We start from the raw sequence: 21,529 nt of genomic DNA, 5'->3' as shown, positions 1-21,529 counted from the left end.
TCCCATGACAATTGGTCCACGTACATTTCAAATCACCTTCCAGGTCATGGACATTCAAGCTGCTTATAGCTGTTTGTTAGGACGACCATGGATCCATGAAGCAGGGGCAGTAACTTCTACGCTCCACCAAAAGTTAAAGTTTGTAACAAATGGAAAATTGGTAACGATAAGTGGAGAACAAGCCTTGATGGTGAGTCATTTATCCAATTTCTCTTTCATTGGTGCTGATGATGTGGAAGGAACTCAGTTCCAAGGTCTCTCTTTAGAAGACGAATCTTCCAAAAAGAAAGCGTCAATCTCTTCTTACAAAGAGGCGGTAAAAGTAGTGAAAGATGGAACTACCACTGGCTGGGGGCAAGTTGTGATCCCGACCAAGAATGAAACCAGAGCAGGTCTCGGATGTTCACCAACATTCTCAAACTACACTAAGAAGGATGAAACCCTTCGTCCGATCAAAGAAACATTCATTAGTGGAGGGTTCCTTAACCCAATTCCTCAAGAGGTTAATGTCCTTATCGAAGAATGTATCGAAGAAGGTCTACCCGATCCTGAAGAAGAATGGAAATGTTATCTCAATGACTCGGGATACATATCTCAGGAAGAACCATATCCTCCTTCAGAAGAATCCAAAGGCAATGAAACTGAACCTGTTCCTACAGAAATCTGGGACACCTTGGGACAACCAAGTGGAAAATTTGATTATATGGTGAAATATACAGCACCTGAAAGTTACAAGATTGCGATTGAGGATATCCAACCAACTGGATGGGGAGATTCCTTTGAATATAATAGTCAACCAGAAGAGGTTTATCAGCCCTGTCAATTTTCTCAGCAGCCTGAAGTTACTGAAGATTTCGGCTTCAACGCATCTGCCAAGGTTTATAATCCTGAAGATGGTTATTATCACATAAATGCCATTTTTGAAGATGAAGGGGAAGATGATCCCGCAACCGACTCAGAAAGTGTTGCTGACAATGAGTCTCTTCATCCTGAAGACTGGGAAATACATCCTGAAAATTCTGGAGATTGTGACTCGTCTTATGCTCTTCAAGAAGTAGAAGAAGACTGTTTCGACTCTACAAAGAACAAGGTTGACAGACCAGGACCTTCAAATCCTGCTCGACCAGCGGTAAATGTCAACACTGAAGATAATTCTGAGGAGAATTTTCCTGAATACATAATACACAGAGGAGTTCGTTGCTACTGGAAGGCTGTCGACGTTCCGAATGTTGTTCGCCGCTCAAAGTAATCACCTCGCTGTTATTTTGACCTCCTGCCTTGCCCAAAGCAGAGAGATGTTTTATAGGGCTTTGCTTTTAAATGTTCCGCCCAAATAACTTTGTGTATAGGGCTTTGTTTTAAAAGTTTCCCTCTTTGTCCTGCCCAAGACAAATGAGTTTGTGTTTAGGGCTTTGTTTCAAAAATGAATCATAAATAAAGTGTCATTTTGAATTCCCTACATTACATGTTTTATTTTTGCTTTTTTCTGGAAATGGTAATCCTAAAAAACCAAAATAAAGAAAAAAAACTTTTCAAAAAATCTGCATACACTCTTGCATTCATAAATTTTCTGAAATAAATATAAATCACATGTGCAGATTTATTATTGATAAACCCATTGAATGCAATAACCCTATGCCCTCTCCCAACTTTGAGTTTCCTGTGTTCGAAGCCGAAGAAGAGGAAGAAGAGGAGATCCCGGACGAGATCTCTCGATTACTTAAGCACGAGGAAAGAGCCATTCTGCCTCACAAAGAGCCTTTAGAAAAGATCAACTTGGGTTCTGAAGAAGACAAAAAAGAAGTGACCATTGGATCGCTGCTTGATGCTGATGTCAAGAGTAAGTTGACAAACCTTCTCAAAGAATATGTTGACGTGTTTGCCTGGTCCTACCAAGACATGCCTGGGTTGGATACCAATATTGTTCAGCATTACTTGCCATTGAAGCCAGAATGTCCGCCGGTTAAGCAGAAATTGCGAAGGACTCACCCTGATATGGCTAACAAGATCAAAGTGGAAGTTCAAAAGCAACTCGACGCAGGTTTTCTTGTCACCTCTGAATATCGTCAATGGTTGGCCAACATAGTGCCAGTTCCGAAGAAAGATGGCAAAGTCAGAATGTGTGTTGACTACCGTGACTTGAACAAAGCCAGTCCCAAAGATGACTTTCCGTTAACGCATATCGACATGCTGGTTGATAACACTGCTAAGTTCAACGTCTTTTCCTTCATGGACGGGTTCTCCGGTTATAATCAGATCAAGATGGCTCCTGAAGACATGGAGAAGACATCTTTCATCACTCCCAAGGGTACTCATATCCCGTTCTCCGCCAGATTGCTATTTGAGTGCACCAACAACATCGCAGAATATGAAGCTTGTATCATGGGTCTCGAAGAAGCCATTGACTTAAGGATCAAGATCCTCGACATATATGGAGATTCAGCTCTCGTGATCAACCAAATCAAAGACAAGTGGGAAACTTATCACCCTGGCTTGATTCCTTATAGAGATTATGCAAGACGTATGTTGACTTTCTTCAACAAGGTTGAATTGCATCATATACCTCGAGATCAGAATCGAATGGCAGACGCCTTGGCTACTCTATCTTCCATGTTCAAAGTCAATCATTGGAACGATATGCCTACAGTTAGAATTACGCGCCTTGAAAGGCCCGCTTATGTGTTTGCAACTGAAGCAGTCATCGATGATAAACCGTGGTTCCACGACATCAAACGCTTCCTTCAAACTCAAGAGTACCCGCTTGGGGCATCAAACAAAGACAAGAAGACTCTAAGGAGACTTTCTGGCAGTTTCTTCCTGAACGGAGACGTGCTATACAAAAGAAATTTCGACATGGTTTTGCTCAGATGCGTGGATAGACACGAAGCAGACATGTTAATGCATGAAGTGCATGAAGGGTCCTTTGGAACTCATTCAAACGGGCATGCGATGTCCAAGAAAATCTTAAGAGCAGGATACTATTGGTTGACAATGGAATCAGACTGTTACAAACACGTGAAGAGATGTCACAAGTGCCACATCTACGCAGATAAGATCCATGTACCGCCGACTCTACTCAACGTTCTCTCATCTCCGTGGCCTTTCTCCATGTGGGGTATCGATATGATTGGAATGATCGAACCGAAAGCTTCAAACGGTCATCGTTTCATCTTGGTAGCAATTGATTACTTCACTAAATGGGTCGAAGCAGCATCTTACGCCAATGTTACAAGACAAGTGGTTGTGAGGTTTATCAAGAATAACATCATTTGCCGATATGGTGTTCCCAGCAAGATCATTACTGACAATGGTTCAAACTTGAACAACAAGATGATGAAAGAATTGTGTGAGGAATTCAAGATTGAGCATCATAACTCTTCTCCTTACAGACCAAAAATGAACGGCGCCGTTGAAGCCGCTAACAAGAACATTAAGAAGATCGTCCAGAAAATGGTCGTCACTTACAAAGACTGGCATGAAATGTTGCCATTTGCTTTACATGGGTACCGTACTTCAGTGCGTACTTCAACAGGGGCAACTCCCTTTTCTCTAGTATACGGCATGGAAGCTGTGCTCCCCGTAGAAGTTGAAATCCCATCAATGAGAGTCCTCATGGAGACTAAGTTATCAGAGGCTGAATGGTGTCAAAACAGATACGATCAGTTGAACTTAATCGAAGAAAAACGTATGACTGCTCTATGCCATGGACAGTTATACCAAGCAAGGATGAAACAAGCCTTCAACAAAAAGGTTCGACCTCGTGAATTTCGAGAAGGCGACCTCGTGCTTAAAAAGATCTTGTCTTTTCAAACAGATTCTAGGGGCAAATGGTCTCCTAATTACGAAGGCCCGTATGTTGTCAAAAGAACATTTTCTGGCGGCGCCATGACTCTTGCAACCATGGATGGTGATGAACTCCCATATCCTGTGAATGCTGATGCAGTCAAGAAATACTTTGTCTAAAAAAAATACAAAAGAACAGCTCGGTAAGTTGAAAACCCGCAAAGGGCGACTTAGGCAAAAATGAGCGTCTCGGTGGACTGAAAACCCGAAAGGGCGGTCCAGGCAAAAATTAGAGACAACAAACAGAAAAAAATTCATCCTGGTAGATTGAAAACCTGAAAAGGCAATCTAGGAAAAAATTAGGGATTTATGACAAAGTAACTGCATCAGTCCATACTTCGTCACCTGAATCGTCTTTTCCATCAAAGGATCTTCAATCAAATCATCGCCAATCAGAAGCAACAAGCACAGTTGGAACTCAAAGTTGTTAGGGGGAATAGTGGTTATTGCTTTCAATGTAGCTTTTTCCGCATAATTACCATTTCCAACTTTTGTAAATACTCCATGGAATCACGCCTTTAGCGGATTTCCATCCTATTAAATAAATTTGAGCCTTGTGCCCATTTTGTCTGCAATCTCTAATTTCTTTTAGCTTGCAAAATGACGCTTTAATTGTGTTATTCACTTTTGAAAAAAAGAAAAAAAGTTTTAAATGAATTTACTTTTCTTTTTCAAAATAAAAGCGAAACTTTCCTTTGAGTGGTGAACAACCGAAGGAACATCAACAGCTATCTCCATAGGATGAATCAAAGATTATGATAGGAAAAGCTCTTCTATCCCCAGTGAAGAAGCTCTTCTATCCCCAGTAAAGAAGCTCTTCTATCCCCAGTGAAGAAGCTCTTCTATCCCCAGTGAAGAAGCTCTTCTATCCCCAGTAAAGAAGGTCTTTTATCCCCAGTGACGAAGATTTTCCATCTCCAGTGAAGAAGCTCTTCCATCCCAGTAAAAATGCTTATCTTCCCCAGAGAAGTTTAAAGCACACAGCATTGTTCACCTGTGTTATCTACCCCGTGTTGAAAAACATTTGCCAAGTATCTGGTTGTATTGCGACGTCGGTCCCTCTCCAGTATATACTCTTTTGTCTGTCAGTATTGTCAGCATGCATGCTACATTCATGACATTCATCATTCATACATATTTGCATCATTTATGCATTCTTGCATTTTTCAATGTTTGCTTTAAAATCACTTGTTTAGGATATATTTATCCTCAAAAAAAAAAAAAAAAAAAAAAAAAAAAGAAAAAGAAACAGGTATGGGCGTGTCATCTCTCCAATAGATTGTCACCCATAAGCAGAAAGAACATTTTGTTTCTCCAGTTCCCCACTGAGATCATTCCTCGTGGAAGAAGGTTGCTTTAGTTTCTCCTCTCAAAACAAAGGAGAAAATACCCAGTTGAGTTCATTCCTCATGGGTACAAAGTCTTGTTTGACTGTCTCTTTCCAATTCATTCTTGGTTAGAACCTTGTCTTTACCAGAGATTCAAATTCCGATTCCTCAAACAGAGTCGTGAAAAACAGACAATAAGCAATGGCCTCATCATCTGAGCAGCTTATGTCTCTTTCAAAAGCTTTTTCCTCTCTAGGAAATCAATCATGAAGACCATTTGACAATCAGGGTCTTATTACTGTTCACAAGGCTGAATAACCAGTAATTTCCCTAACAAAGTCTCCAGGATCATTTTATCACTTGGCTGATGATTGATCATGTCTTCAAAACCGCTATCACAAGGCTGGTAGTCGGTAACCTTTTGTTCTGGTTATATTATTTAACATGTCTATCACAATGCTGATAGTCGGTAACATTAACCAAACCTTTGAAACTCTTTTTACCTTGTCAAGTCTATCACCATGCTGATAGTCGGTAACACAGTTTCATACCTTTCACCTTCGCATTATTAAACAAGTCTATCCCCATGCTGATAGTCGATAATGTCGATTGGTAAGTTTTTTACAAAGCTATCATTCCCCGGTGAAGCATACACTTGCTTTCCCAAAAAAGAAAAATGGATTCTCTTCCTTAAAACGGATTGAGACATCCTTCCCAATATCTTTTCCCCAGTGGAGTCAGTTCTTGATATTCCCTCGGTAAAGATATCCTTGCATCATTGGCAATTTTGGTATCTTAGGTCCAAAATTTGCGTCTTCTGATATTTAAGTCTCTTCTACCCTATCAAAACGAAGATTTTTAATCTTCATATCTCAGGTTGAAGAAACTTAAATAGGGGCATCTGTCATACCCCAATTTTTGACCTAAGATACCACCTCATATCATTTGCATATGCATCATTTGCATCTCTAACAAATTGCATAGCTTGTGTTTGCTACTTGTGCTTAGCAGGATTTAATCAGGAAATCACTCATCAGTACAAGTAACAATCAATTAGGGCTTTGTTCTCCCTTCATTTCAAATGAATCATCTTCATCAACAACCAACATTTGGTCCCCAGAGATTCACTTCAACAAACTCAACAGCTTTGAATCGACTGAATTAGGGTTTTGACTGAAGACAGCATGCTCTTGACTTTTGCTCAGGATTTGACCTAATGACTTGGGACATGACCTCAAGACCCCAAGTGCATCATTTTGACCTAATCCATTGGCTCAGAACATCTCCTACACAAAGATTGATCAGACAAATCCTCAGATCAGGGTTTTTTGAACTATCAGGGACTAAAATCGGGGATCACATTTGGGAAACCCTAAAAACCCCCAGGAAGTCAATCAAAGGTTTCAATCATCCTCAAATAATCCCTATGACAATATACAATGGAAATTACATCTCAATTCAAGACCTACAGGCATCAATTTCATCAGGTCGACAATTAGGGTTTTTGACCTAATTCACTGAGCAACTGACTTTTTAATCAGGACATGGTGCCACAACTCAAATCATGGTTCAATATCCTCTAATACCTCAATATGATCCATTCACACTATTCATTTGATGAGGATAGCTTGTTTCACTTGAAATCTCCAGAAACGCGATTCGTCTGAAAAAGTCAACTGTACAAGATCACCATTGACTTTTGGGGAATTTTGGTCAACCATGACTTTTGAAGTTTTGAATCATCAATATATGATATGAGAAGTCATTTGATCAAGGAAAATCAAGAAAATCAATCAAGAATCAAAAAGTCAAAAGTTTGACTTTCATACTTAGAAAATTTTCTAAGTGTTTTTCAATGGTTTTTTCCAAACTTTGGAAGGGAATTTCTCAAAATTTCACCTACAAACTGAAAAAAACTTCCAACATGAAAGTTGTAGATTTTGATCCAATAAACAACTTTGACACATATAAATTTTTTCCATAAGATCAACCATTTAAGAGATATGGAGCTTCAAAGTTGGTACTTTTTGAAAACTTCACTTAAAACTTCATTTTTCTCAAAGTTCATGAATCTTTTTCACCCACTTCCTTAAGGATCTTGAAGAAACTTCCAACTAGGGTTTTGAAGTATGTAATATGAGCTTTCCAAAATGTCCAAGAGCATGAAAAAATATGGAGTGTAGCTATGGTTTTGAATTTTGACATTAGTGACCATTTCACTTGAAATTTCAAGCCATTTTTGCAAAGTTATGAACCAATTTGCCAAATAATGCAAGTAATGATACACCAAAGCAATGATTGAAGATATTTTTCTGATTTGAGACAGATGGGAAAGAGATAAGAAGCATAGCCAATTTTAACCATGGTTTAGTAACTTTAACCATATGCATTTAATGGTAAGATTCCTTTCTATCCTTTAAGTGCCAAATCACCAAAGAAGAAGCAAGTTGCAAAGCTCTGAGTTCAGAATGTTTGGCCTATAAATAGATGTGCAAATCACTCTTCAAATCACACCAAAACCTCACAATTATAGGTTTTCTCTCTTCTTTCTTAGAATGCAAGTTTCTTAAGTTTCAAAGAGGTAAATTCTCAACCTCTAAACCTTTGAAGTTCTGGCCAAGGTGAGGGTTCTAACATCTCATAAACATCAAATGTGATGTGTTTGATCCATCCACACACCCCAAAAACACCTAAATCTCAGAATCACTCTTCAACCACCATGTTTGCATAAAATGAGCCTTAACATATCAATTCTCATACCAAGCCATATCTGTCCAAGTTAATCATCCAAACACACTCCATATACTTCATATGAACTGTTCCAACCATTATCCATGATCTGAAACATCAAAATCAACTAGCTTGATCCTCACTTGAGCTAAACTGCAGATCGGGTACCACAAGGTGATCAAGAGGTTTTCAATTCACTCCAAGCATCCAGACATGTTCTATAAGGTCCATTGAAGCTGTCCAGATTGAGCAACAACATCTGTAACACCTCCAGGCTCAAATTCGATTTCCAGCTTTGCCATTTTTGAGGTAAGTGCTCATGAACTTCAAACTCATACATACATGCATCATAAATGAAAAATTGAGTTGCTATCATGTTTCTGCACTATCACTGATCAATAGCCCTCAATCAATTTCACAATTCATCAATTATACACAATTTCAGATTGAATCATAAGATTAGGGTTCTTCGTGTTCATCAGAAAACCAATGATCTTAGAGTGAAAATAAATGCAATTAAATGATACCATCGTGTTCCTTATGAAAATTCGAGCAAGATAGGCTATTCACTTGATCAAATTGGTTCAGTTTTAAGAAAATTCAAAATCAAATGGGGTTTGTGTTCTTGGCGCCATATTTTTGAAATTGAATTTAGAAACTTGATTCAAAACATAATCAATTCGTTGCAAATGATTAACAGACCACGCGCGTGGTCCAGTTGGTTAAACTTTTGAGTAATAACCTTAAGGTCACGAGTTCAACACTCATAGGGACCAAAACCATTTTTTTATCACTTATTTTTTTCATTTTTTTACACAACTTTAATTAATTATTTAACCAATCAAAATAATTCATTTTCACTTCATTTTTTACACACCTCTTATTTAATATACATATTTTGACAATATCAAAAAAAATCACAAAAAAAGATTTATTTAATATACTTTTAATTAGGTTTAAAATGACATATTTTTAAGTGTTTTTAAATACTTTAAATATTGTTTTATTTGATTTTTTCAAACCTAATCACTTGTAAATATTTTTGTAATCAAACCCTAATCACTTAGGTCTTAATTAAGCATTAAAACTTGTTTTAAACTTAATTAAGTTGATTTCTTTCAAATTCAAATCGTTTTAAAACGAGCGATCACAATTCTTTTCAAAAACGAATAAACCATTTCTTTTTGAAACTATTGATTAAATTTTAATTGATCAATTGATTTTCAAAACGAAGTGGGGCCTCTCGAATATTAGAGAGTATAAGACCCACTCTTTTTTCCTTTTACAGTTTTTCTTTGTACAGAAAACTTTTTCAAAACAATACTTTTCAAACTGTTTTTAAAACAATAAATCTCACATCTTTTTTTCAAAACTACCCACCCTGTTTTATGAAAATAAAACAGGGGCCTCTCGAATATTAGAGAGTATAAGACCCACTCTTTTTCCTTTTTACAGTTTTTCTTTGTACAGAAAACTTTTTCAAAACAATACTTTTCAAAACAATCTTCAAACAGTTTTTCAAAAGCGAAACCTCGCGCTCTGTTAATAAAGCAATCAACCATGTTTTGTAAATAAAACACGGGCCTCCACGTAGGTATAAGTCCCAAGCCCTTTTGTACATACCCATCCCTGCACATGAAATTAGGTATTTCATTGTACGCCTTTTTGTACATATCTCGATCAATCTGATTTTTAACTTTGAATAACAAATCAAAAATGAAGGTTTTTCTTTAAATCTTCCCAAAAAAACCATGGGCCTCCATGTAGGTATAAGTCCCAAGCCCCTTTGTAAATACCTGTTTACATAGCTTTGAATAAATTCAAGCGGACCTCTCCCCGAGTGTGAGTCCCGAGCCCCTGCGTATACAAATGGATCATGCTTACAGGTATATTTCCTTCATAAACTCCATTATATACACACACTTTGTCATATATACAATTGTTCATACCTGTTCATGTTTGTTCATACTTGTTCATGTTTGTTCATATGTGTGATATGTGTGCTTGTTTAACTTAGTACAACACTAGGTTCCCCATAGCCTCCTATTGGGCTTCGTGCAAAGAATCTCCACTAGTTTAGGTTAGGACATAGAGTATGGTTTCCCGGTGAAATCGCTCTAAGAGCTCAGACCAACTATACCATGCCTCCCCTTGGGCTTTGTACAAACGAGTGACCCTCCCATAGCCTCCTCTTGGGCTTACAATGCAAGGACCCTGGATTGTCCCTCCCATAGCCTCCTCTTGGGCTTACAATGCAAGGACCCTCGGATAGCCTCCTCTTGGGCTTCGTACAAGGACCCACGGGCTTCTTATAAGCATCCCCAATATCCAAATCAAAAAACCCTAGGAGATTAGACATCTTTCATCTCTATGCTAGGAGTATCTCTTATATTTCATCACAAACAATCAATCAATCAAACTTTTTTGCCACAAGGCTGGCTAATCAATCAAACTTTTTTGCCACAAGGCTGGCTAATCAATCAAATTTCTTTTTGCCACAAGGCTGGCTAATCAATCAAACTGTTTTACCACCGTACTGGATGATTAATCAAAGTTTTTGTCACAAGGCTGACTTCATTGAAACTTTTGCCACGAGGCTGGCTGATTAATCAAAACTTTTTGTCACAAGGCTGACTTCATTGAAAGTTTTTGCCACAAGGCTGGTTAAACAACAAAAACATCTTTATCATTCTAAGCACCCTAAGTGGCATGGCCCCGGGCTTATAATGAAAAGATTTTTCAAACAAAAAACAAACAGATGTATGTGATGATATAAATTAGATACATCTAGCATTTAGACGACATTTGTCTATTTTCCTTTGCTTCCACTAGCATAAGTGGGAACTACGATTGCTTTGACTTTCTCAACATCCCTTTGAGAATACGTAGGCACAAGGTCGATCCTTGGCGAGCAAAATAAAACAAAAAAAAACCATTTAAACCTTAGCACCCGTAGACCCCGAGCTACAGATGCTCTGATTCCCTCTAGGGGATATGTATGCAGAGGATCGCGATGATCTTTGCGAGCATAATCAAACAAACACCTTAGGTCCCACCTCTTTCTCACAAGAACCTCCACCATAACAAGAATGGAATAAACAAAACAAAGAAACCTATAGAGTACTATAGATACGTTGGGTGCTAATACCTTCCCTTCGTATAACCAACCCTCTTACCCAAGATCTCTCCCCCACTTTTAAGGTTATTGCAACTTTTTTCCTTTTCCTCTTTTGGAAACAATAAAAAGTTTGGTCCGTACAAAAGAAAAATCATTTTTTGAGCACTCGAGCCCAAAGAAGGCATCAGGTGTCTCATCCCAAAAAAAGACAACGATTTTTCCCCGCGACAGGATGCAAATTCATACTCTATTGAAACTTGAAAAATTATTGGTGAGCAAAGGATGGTTACATCCATCTAAAGAAATGACATCATTGGAGGCACTTGCTATGTTTCTTTGGAGTTGCGCACATAGTGAAACTAATCGAAATGTTCAAAATAAATTTGAAAAATCAGGAGAGACGGTAAGTAGAAAGTTTGGGGAAGTTTTGGATAGTTTATGTTTATTAGCAAAGGAAATTGTAAGGCCTCCGGATTTTAAATTTACTGAAATTCCATCCAAAATAAAAAATGATCGTAGGTATTGGCCTCATTTTGAAGGATGCATTGGTGCAATCAATGGAACGCATATCCCTGCCATTGTTCTCACTAAAGATCACATTCGTTATATTGGTAGAAAGGGATATCCAACCCAAAATGTCATGTTGGTGTGCAATTTAGACATGTTATTCACTTTTGTTGTTGTTGGTTGGCCTGGTACTGCACATGACACTCGTATTCTTTCATGTGTGATTGAAGAAATGAAAAGTGTGTTCCCTCATCCTCCTGAAGGTATGTATAAATTCATTATACAATAAATTTTAACACACACGCATATAATTGATTTTCTATATAAGTTAATAATGAAAATTTCAAAATTATTAGGAAAGTATTATCTTGTTGATGCTGGATATACAAACATGAAAGGATATCTATCACCATTCAAAGGTGAAAGATATCATATTCTTGATTTTAGAGATGAGAGTCAAGTAGAAGGAATGCATGAAGTATTCAACCATGCACATTCTTCATTGAGAAATGTCATTGAAAGAACAATTGGAGTTTGGAAGAAACGCTGGCATATACCATGTGATATGAGACCATTTTCACTCATTAAACAACATAAGTTCATAGTTGCAACAACAACACTCCATAATTTTATTCGGATGTATGGTGTTGAAGATGAGGAATTTAATAAAAATGATGATATCTATGAATATATGATTGGTCGTGAAGAAGAAATAAATATAAATGAAAATGTGGGTTTATATAATCCAAAAAGAGTACAAGATGAAGGCTACATGAATCGAATTAGAAACCAAATAGACCTTGCATTGATGGAAACTAGAAATGTATGAGTTTTTTTTCTAATGAATTATGTTTATTTTTAAAAATGAAATGATTTATAGTTTTAGTCTTAAATTATTTAATAACTCTTTTAATTTAATAGAAAAATTTTACCAAACAACTTTTAACTTAAAAGTGGCTTTGTATAAATATAAAATAAAAACTAACAAACAACTTTATCTTTATTTAAAAAACTCTTATTTCCAACTATAACTTAAAAGTAACTTTTAGAACCGGAAAAAACTCGGCCAAACGATACCTAAGTATATCTTCTAATGATTTCAAGTTTTAAGTTTTAACTAATTAAAAAAGATACTAGTAATAATTTAAAAATAGAAGCATGCATGAAACACGATAGGCCCGTATCTGACAGGTCCCACAGCAAGCTAGCAGTGCATCACAGCGCAGTCATCAAACATATCCCAGCCGCCACATCACTATTCTGTCTGAATATTCAATTTAATTCAATTCTATTCACTGTTCTTCTTTTTTTCTTTTTTTCTCAGTTAGGGTTTCTATTCCATTTCCATGGCCACCGCAATTCGAACTCAGTTCTTCACTCCCACCGCCACCACCACCACCACCGCACGCTCTCAACCTCTCCTCCGCCTCCATTTCCCTCATTCCTCTAAACGAATTAACTCCATCTTCTCCATTTCATGCTCCTCTCAGTCTCAATCTCAACCCCAATCCCAACCCGAACCCCTTCGCCACCGTCCTCCTTACATCCCCAACCACATCCCCGACCCCTCCTATGTTCGCATCTTCGACACCACACTCCGTGACGGCGAACAGTCCCCCGGAGCCTCCATGACTTCCAAGGAAAAACTCGACATTGCTCGCCAGCTTGCCAAACTCGGTGTAGACATTATCGAGGCTGGATTTCCCGCCGCCTCTATAGACGACTTCGAAGCCGTGAAAATGATTGCCACTGAAGTCGGAAACGCCGTCGATGAAAACGGTTATGTCCCTGTCATTTGTGGTCTCTCCAGATGTAATGAGAAGGATATTCAAAGGGCTTGGGATGCAGTTAAACATGCAAAGAGACCGAGGATTCACACTTTCATTGCTACTAGCTCCATTCATATGGAGTATAAACTTAGAATGACCAGAGAACAGGTTATCGAAAAAGCTCGCAGTATGGTCGCTTTCGCCCGTAGTTTAGGCTGTGAAGATGTCGAGTTCAGTCCCGAAGATGCTGGAAGGTATTCACTAATCTATATCCCAATGCATGAACTGTATCATTCATTTAATTTTAACTCAGTATTTCACTATCATTGTAACTATTGTTCTGTTTTTGTTGTTGGTGTTATTGATTATAATGTGTATGATGATAACAGGTCGGATAGAGAGTTTCTATATCAAATTCTGGAAGAAGTTATTAAGGCCGGGGCTACTACGCTTAATATACCTGACACGGTTGGAATAACTATGCCAAGTGAATTTGGGAAACTGATTGCGGATATAAAAGCTAATACACCTGGAGTTGAGAATGTTATTATTTCCACTCACTGTCAGAATGATCTTGGACTTTCTACTGCGAACACTATAGAGGTGGGTGTTCTTGTCTTTTTTAGTTTTCATCTATACTTTGCATTTGTAGCTGGGTTCTGAGTTTGTGTGCTCTTGATTGTGGCTGCTTTCAGGGTGCACGAGCCGGTGCTAGGCAGCTGGAAGTCACCATTAATGGGATTGGTGAAAGAGCTGGAAATGCCTCCTTGGAAGAGGTGAGGGTTAATAATATTCTGTTTATTTTGTTGACGTAATAACAATTTCATTATTTCGTTGCTCGCTTGCATTTGGAAACTCATTTTTTATTTTGCTTTCTTTGAAGGTTGTGATGGCCCTGAAATGCGGAGGACATATCTTCAACAATCTCCACACTGGAATCAATACAAGGCACATTTATTTGACAAGCAGAATGGTTTTGTATCTGCAGTTATTTTTAAGTTGTTTCTTTCCCCCCCTTTAAAGACACTTTTTGATTGTTTGTTTCGTATTTTTATCTTTTCCTATAGGTTGAAGAGTACTCTGGTTTGCAGTTACAACCACACAAGGCTCTTGTGGGAGCTAATGCTTTTGCTCATGAAAGTGGCATACATCAGGTTGGCTATAACATATATCTGAATATACTTTAGATGGTTGGACAAACCTTGGAACTTAGATTTGTATGATTTTGAACTTAAATTTGCTTACTCTAGCAACTGTTTGCAACATTTCCTCCAACTCATATATGTTAGTGAAAAGGTTACATTTTGTGAACTAGTGAAAACTGATTGTATATATGAAAACGTACTATCTGATTACGTGTGTAATGTTTCAAGACACCTAACACTCTTCAAATCCAACAATGGAGGGAGCCTCATGCACCACGCTACCCCAATTCCTTTTTGTTTTTCCCCTTAAATTGCCGCTGCACATAAATATTTACATTAGTGCTCTCCTGGGTACATAGATAGTGTATGATTTTTTATGTTTTAAAACTAATCTTAGAAGAAATAGTTTTTCTTTATATGCGGCTGGCTATATAGTCCCGGTTCAAAATCAAATAAGGTATTCCATGGATTTTTTTATCCCATTGGACAAGCTGAAACTTCATCTTGCAAGATAGAAAGATACATATGATAAAAGAAAAACAAACTTTTTAAGCTTCTTTTGAACATTCCTTATGAGGTTTAACCCAGAGCTACATTAGCGTTTTTTAATTCCTTTTATACATTTACACATACAACATGAAAATATGAAAATACCCTGCTGAATATAATTGGAGATAAATTGGCTGACCATATATCTCACATCAAACATACTAATAGAAAACAACTTTTGTGGGTACCATGCACCAAATTTTATGACAAAAGAATTTAACTTTATCAGTGTAGCATATTGTGGTAGCTATGTTACTTTTAAAGGGTTTAAGCAAAATAATGAAAGGGATCTTTGGTAACTTTATTCCCTTGAGTGCCAAGACTCAAAGACGTGAGCCCTACATGATTATGCTCTAAGTCTCCACTTTCTCTTTTCAACCAATCAGAAAGATATAGTTATTCTCCCCTGTCTCTCTCTGTTTTCAATTTTCACCTATAACAAATGCAGTGTTAGTGCTGTTATTCAAACCAGAATTAACTAATAGTTTCACCATTGTGTTGTAGGATGGAATGCTTAAACACAAAGGTACATACGAAATCATATCTCCAGAGGATATTGGACTCGAAAGAACCAATGAAGCTGGTATTGTTTTGGGGAAACTTAGGTATGTTATTTATTTTATTTATAGAACACTTATATTTGCATGGATCTTGGACACACTTTTCTTTTCTAACTGTTCAAAACTTATCTTCTCCTAAAATATGTATTATATAGATATGTTGCTGTAATGTTTGCAATTACCATGAGAGTGAACCAAGTTGAATTGATTAAATTTAATTTAATTAAATCAATTTTACCATGGCTAAAATTTTAGAGAAACATGATAGTGAAAGCCTATGGGGTTGCTTCTGTAAATGCATAACCAACACCGAACTTCGTCTTTACATTGGATGGTTGTTTAGTTTTTCTGCAATGAATAGTGCAATTGATTTGACTGTTGTTTAACTTCGTCCTCCAAACAAAAAACTCGTGCTCCTAATGATGCAGCGGACGCCATGCTCTGAGAAAGCGACTTGAAGAGGTATACATACATTCTTATTGTGGCTAAAGGTCTTTTGAATGGTTTCTTCAGTTTTATGAGTTACTCTTTGTTGTTTCAGCTTGGATATGAACTTAAAGACGATCAAGTTGAGAGTTTGTTTTGGCGTTTCAAAGCTGTGGCTGAGCAAAAGAAGGTATATAAGAACTGATGATTTTATCCTGTTCCATTTCATTGACTCAGTCAACGAATTGGGTTTACTTGTCTTTTGATAAGTGGTATTATTTTATATCAAGCAATTAATATGACCGGTAATAAATGAAACCAGTAGTGACTAGTCCCTCTTTTTCAGAGGATTACTGATGCTGATCTCAGAGCTTTGGTAACGGATGAAGTTTTTCAGGCAGAGCCTATCTGGAAGCTTGCTGATATACAGGTAGGTTGAAATGTTCTTTGAAATTTGTTCAATGAAAGGAAGCTATGGCACAGCCGTGGGAGTTACGGCTAAGTGATTTTATGGTCATGGTTTTGGTCTCTTTCTGAGTAAGACTGTTTACAATAGACCCACATTGGGTCTGCCTCTTCCCTGAACCTTGCCATAACCAGAACTTTGTAGCTCCAAGTTTCCGTTTTATGAAATTTGATATATAACTGCTTTAACAATCATATAACAAATATAAGGTAATTGTTGGTTGAGATATTAGAAGAAAGATAGCATATAAATAAGCGGAGGGATAAAAGGGAGAGGAGATCTAGTCATTCTGAGAGGATAAACCCTCAAAGTTGTGCTGGTGTAGTGTCGTTATCAAGGGAATTTTTCCTATATTTTGTAACAAGAGACCAGGTTCATATCACTAATCAAAGTCTATCCAGTTCAGGTGACTTGTGGAACTCTTGGTCTCTCAACAGCAACTGTCAAACTTGTCGGCGATGATGGTAACACACATGTTGCTTGTTCTGTTGGTACTGGGCCTGTGGATTCAGCATACAAAGCTGTTGATCTGATTGTGAAGGTTTGAAGTCTTATATATTCATGGTTGCTATTAACTTAATTGAATTTTGCTGAAATTGTTGGCACTATTAATATGATGGAGGAACCTTCTACCCTTAACTTATGTGCAGGAACCAGCAACTCTTCTTGAATACTCCATGATCGCAGTCACCGAAGGCATTGATGCAATTGCCACTACCCGAGTTTTAATTCGGGGGGAAAGCAATCAAGCGTCTACTCACGCGTTAACTGGAGAAAGTGTTCAGCGAACTTTTAGGTATGGAGAATTCTGAAGTGGATTACTGCAATGTATCTTGTTGTTTCTAACTAACAATCCACGCACACCATGTTTTTTTGTTTATAGTGGGACCGGAGCTGGAATGGATGTTGTTGTTTCCAGTGTCAAGGCCTATATTGCTGCAATAAACAAGATGCTGAGCTTCAAGGAAACACCATCTGCTAAAAAAATCCCAGTCACTGCATCAAATGTTTCATAATTTGTGTTAATGCTTTCGTGAGGGAGTTTAGCTGCACTGTAGTGTGAATTAGTACTCGATATTTATCGATATCCAAGTGACTTTTGCAATGAATGTAATGTAATTTAATAGTGTTTGGTTACTTTTTAGAAGCTATAAGACTTGGCTTCACATCAATATGGTATCAATGTGATTTGAGTCAATGTCATTTGAGTAAATGTGATTCAGTCTCAAACACATACTAAATTAATGTGCTTTAGTGATATATGCCGATTGATGGAATGTTTGTTTTAGAAAATGCTTGTTGATACGACAACCAACGAGCATGCATGTAAACAAGTCGATAATAATCATCTGATGAAACACTTTTCGTTTTTCACTCGTGTCGTCGGTAAATGAGTTGTTATATACTATATCATTTTTTTTGTTTTTTCATTTCTGTTTTATGTAACGAAATCATGGTCATCTAGGTTAGGGTGGAGTCTACAAGGTGCAATGTCATGACTCATGTTGAATGTCCTCCCTCATATTGAAGTGCTTCTACACTGAAGCACGTTTCACCTCCAACTTAAATTTAAAAGCACATTTGATAAAGGCTACCAAACAGTACACTCCTTTTGTTCCGACCAAATAACAGTCTTTCGTACATGCTGATTTGCATTGCATCGTACCTTAAAGAACATTTTTACGCTTGTCATTTAAAAACCTAGGAATTGTCGAAAATGAAGATAGATAGCGACTCCATAACGTGAAAAAACACCGAACATTGTCCTATATTTAAGAATCTAGTGGGAACAAAACGGGACATTAATATTTAACTAGCTTTCTACTCCTGACATATAATTAGAGACCACAAGATGCATGTGAATGATAGATCTGAAAACATGAAACAAGTTCTACATCCTCACATAACCTTTATTGTTTTATTATTGCAAGCATGAGGACAAAAGGATAATAATGTACTGCATGTTCACTACGTACCATTTTAACAATCAAACAAAATACAGTATCTGAGAAAGAAACCACACATATTTTTGTAGAATTTATTAGAATTATGTGCATGTTTGATTATGTTTTTTTATGAATGAGTTAGAATTAACTTCAAATGCTTTTTTTATGACATTTAATTATTGCTTACAAATATTTTTTCATGAGAAAATAGGAGGGTGCACTATCTGTGTAAAATAATTTTACGTTATCAATCAATGATCATCGTGTCTTCTATCAAATCACACAATATTTTTAAATTAGTGATATGACGAACCTTTACTAATTTAAAAGAAAGAGCAAAGGTTCGCCATATTATTTTTAGTATTTGCCACCATTACATCAACGAGGCTAGTGGACTCATACACGAGGTATCTAGAGAGCCGATGTAAATGTACATGAAACATCTTTGATAGGTTAGGTTTTGCTACTACCATAAACTAGGGTTTTACTCAAAGAGATGAAGATGAAATTTAAGAAAGTAATAACATATTTTAATTCAGCATGCTGAGAATAGAGGCAGCAGCACCTTAAATACAAAGTCTAGAATATGGGCCTTAGATAACAATCTGGCTGAGCCCATTTGGAGGAATTAAAAACAAAGTTCTAACTTAGAAATTAAAATTTAATTCATAATGTAATCCTGCTGCCATGTGGGCTTCTTCATAATTCTTTTGGGCTTATCACTACTATCCATTCCGGGGAGAACCTTGTCCTCAAGGTTAGAGAAATTGCTTGGCGGATCCGGCCCACTGCAAGGCCCATCGTAAGCTGGGTTATGAGAATTAGTGGAAGGAGTATTAGGGTTGGTTTTTGGAATGAAAACGGTGGGTAAAGTAGGTTTGAGAGTGGGAGCCAGCTGTGTTGTTGAAATTGAAACGTTGGGAATCTACGTGTCGGCTGAAGGGACAAAGGAAGGTGAATGTTGGAGATCCAACAGGAAAGGGGTGGGAAGTGTATTTGGTGAGGCAGACAAAGGAGATTTGAGGTCTTTCTTGGGCAGTGTAGCATTGAATGGGGAAGGTGGGGGACAGATGGGCGCACATGGGATTTTAGTGTTGGAAAGAGGTGAAGGGAAAATATGTGGGGTCACGTAGGAATGGGAAAGGGAATTGGAAGGGGATCCAATGTTGATAGACGGTCCCGATTTGAAGTTGGTTTCATCCCACGGTTGAACACAGGTGGAGGTATCTAGAAAAGTCTGACTAGGGATATGTGGAGCAGAGGCACGTGAGTGGTACTTTAAAGACTTAGTTAAAGTCTTTGAAGTATTTGGTACGTTATTCACTTCAGAGGAAATTGAAACATCAGTTTTTGGGACTACTTCTTCCTCTCTGGCCATCGATGAAGATGATTCCCCACCCTTTGAGTCCAGATTTCTTTTCCTTCCCATATTCGTTTCTTGTATCCTATCCTTACCTGAAACCACAACAGTAACCTCATCCTCATCGTCGTCATCTCTAATGTTAACTGGTAGAGGATTAGTGATAGCCTTTGGGTCTTGTGCGTGAAAAGATCTCAATTGAGAGACATGAAAGACTGGGTGGATCTTAGATGAAGGTGGAAGTTGCAGCTCGTAGGCGACGACACCGATTTTGCGCAGAACCGGAAAGGGACCGAAATATCTCTTGGAGAGTTTCTGAGATGTCCGTCGATGAACAGAGGTTTGTCTATATGGCTGAAGTCGCAACAAAACAAGATCTCCTGGAACGAAGGTACACTCTTTTCGTTTTTTATTTGCTTGTTCTTTCATAACCTTTTGGCTGCGGTTCAAGTTTATCTTCAATTTATTAAGGATACTTTGTCTCTGTTGTAGCGTGGAATCAAGTAAAGGAAGGGTTGAGAATCCTTTGACATAATCCCTAATAGCTGGCGGTGGACGACCATACAGGGCTTCGAAAGGCGTCATGTTGATCGATGAATCTAAGCAGTAGTTATGCCAAAATTCAGCAAGGTGAAGATATTTGAACCATTGTCGTGGGTTGTCGCTTGTGAAACACCGTAGGTACGTTTCTAAACATCTGTTAACAACTTCGGTTTGGCCATCCGTCTCAGGGTGATATGCTGTACTGTATTTCAGGGTTGTGCCTTGCACTCGAAAAAGCTCCTTCCAGAAAGCGCTTAAGAAAATTGGATCTCTGTCAGACACTATCGTTTTAGGTATGCCGTGAAGTCTACATACCTCCACCGAGAACCGTCTTGCTAGATCGACCGCGGAGAACTTGGATGGTAAAACAATGAAGTGGGCAAACTTTGTTAATCTGTCACAAACAACCCAAATGACGGTGTGACCGAAGGATGTGGGAAGGTGAGTAATAAAATCCATGGACAAATCTTCCCAAACCTGTGCTGGTATTTCCAGAGGTTGTAACAACCCTTGTTTCTTTGATGGCAGGTATTTGTTATGCTGACAAGAAAAACAACATTGCACAAATTTCTTAACATCTTTGGAAAGACCTGGCCAAAGGAAGGTAGCAGAGATGCGGGACACGGTTGGCTTAAAACCGGAATGACCAGCTGTCGGGGTGTTGTGGTATTCCTTAAGGATTGTGGCTCTGAATTCCAGATCATCAGGTAAAAAGATTCGATCCTTAAAGTATAATAATCCTTGTCTAAAATGGAAAAGTAATTTCATCCTTGGGTTGTTTTGGCACTTACTGATCAGATCTTGCCCTTGTTTGTTGTTTGCATAATAATGTTGAAGTTGTGAGAGGAAAGTCGGGACCGTGGATGAGAGAGAAAACATGAGAAAATGCTCTTCTGTATGCCTCCTGCTCAGAGCATCAGCTACACTGTTCGTTTTACCAGGTTTGTAGAAAATTTCGAAACTGAAACCTTGTAGTTTTGTTGTCCATTTTTGTTGCTCCGATGTTTGGATTGTTTGTACTAGCAAATTCTTGAGGCTCTTTTGATCAGTAAAAATATGAAAATGTCTCCCAATAAGGTACTGACGCCATTTTTTTTACTGCTTCAGTGATTGCGTACATTTCACGAACGTAGACAGAAGCAGCCTGCAACCGAGGACACATCTTCTTGCTGAAAAACGCTAAGGGGTGACCAGATTGGGAAAGAACAACACCAACGGCTACTGCGGAAGCGTCGGTCT

General features: G+C 37.9%; 2 protein-coding genes across 2 annotated transcripts; both read left to right on the top strand.

Moving 5' to 3' along the window:
* Positions 1–11,258: 11,258 nt before the first annotated feature.
* On the top strand, positions 11,259–12,355 carry LOC131648462 (uncharacterized). Its single transcript, XM_058918215.1, has 2 exons — positions 11,259–11,789; positions 11,883–12,355. Exons 1-2 carry the CDS (start codon positions 11,324–11,326, stop codon positions 12,353–12,355), a joined length of 939 nt encoding a protein of 312 aa, XP_058774198.1. The 5' UTR covers positions 11,259–11,323.
* A 445-nt stretch (positions 12,356–12,800) lies between these two features.
* LOC131648774 (2-isopropylmalate synthase 1, chloroplastic-like) lies at positions 12,801–17,815 on the top strand. Its single transcript, XM_058918501.1, has 12 exons — positions 12,801–13,549; positions 13,685–13,898; positions 13,991–14,071; positions 14,179–14,268; positions 14,363–14,449; positions 15,494–15,594; positions 15,978–16,011; positions 16,091–16,165; positions 16,322–16,405; positions 16,848–16,982; positions 17,092–17,237; positions 17,325–17,815. The coding sequence occupies exons 1-12, from the start codon at positions 12,873–12,875 to the stop codon at positions 17,455–17,457; spliced, it is 1,857 nt and encodes a 618-aa protein (XP_058774484.1). The 5' UTR covers positions 12,801–12,872; the 3' UTR covers positions 17,458–17,815.
* The last annotated feature ends 3,714 nt before the right edge of the window (positions 17,816–21,529 follow it).

This window comes from Vicia villosa, linkage group LG2 (assembly GCF_029867415.1).
Source record: "Vicia villosa cultivar HV-30 ecotype Madison, WI linkage group LG2, Vvil1.0, whole genome shotgun sequence".
In the NCBI taxonomy this organism is placed as follows: Eukaryota; Viridiplantae; Streptophyta; class Magnoliopsida; order Fabales; family Fabaceae; genus Vicia; species Vicia villosa.
The sequence above is the reverse complement of the archived record's forward strand: the minus strand, read 5'-3'. Positions and strand labels throughout refer to the sequence as shown.

Bases quoted from the DNA above. Each gene is read 5' to 3' on its own strand.
- LOC131648462 (XM_058918215.1), top strand. From the start codon at position 11,324: ATGACATCATTGGAGGCACTTGCTATGTTTCTTTGGAGTTGCGCACAT. The intron at 11,790-11,882 runs GTATGTATAAAT...CAAAATTATTAG, and splicing joins GTTCCCTCATCCTCCTGAAG to GAAAGTATTATCTTGTTGAT.
- LOC131648774 (XM_058918501.1), top strand. From the start codon at position 12,873: ATGGCCACCGCAATTCGAACTCAGTTCTTCACTCCCACCGCCACCACC. The intron at 14,450-15,493 runs GTTGGCTATAAC...ATTGTGTTGTAG, and splicing joins ATGAAAGTGGCATACATCAG to GATGGAATGCTTAAACACAA. The intron at 16,012-16,090 runs GTATACATACAT...TTGTTGTTTCAG, and splicing joins TGAGAAAGCGACTTGAAGAG to CTTGGATATGAACTTAAAGA.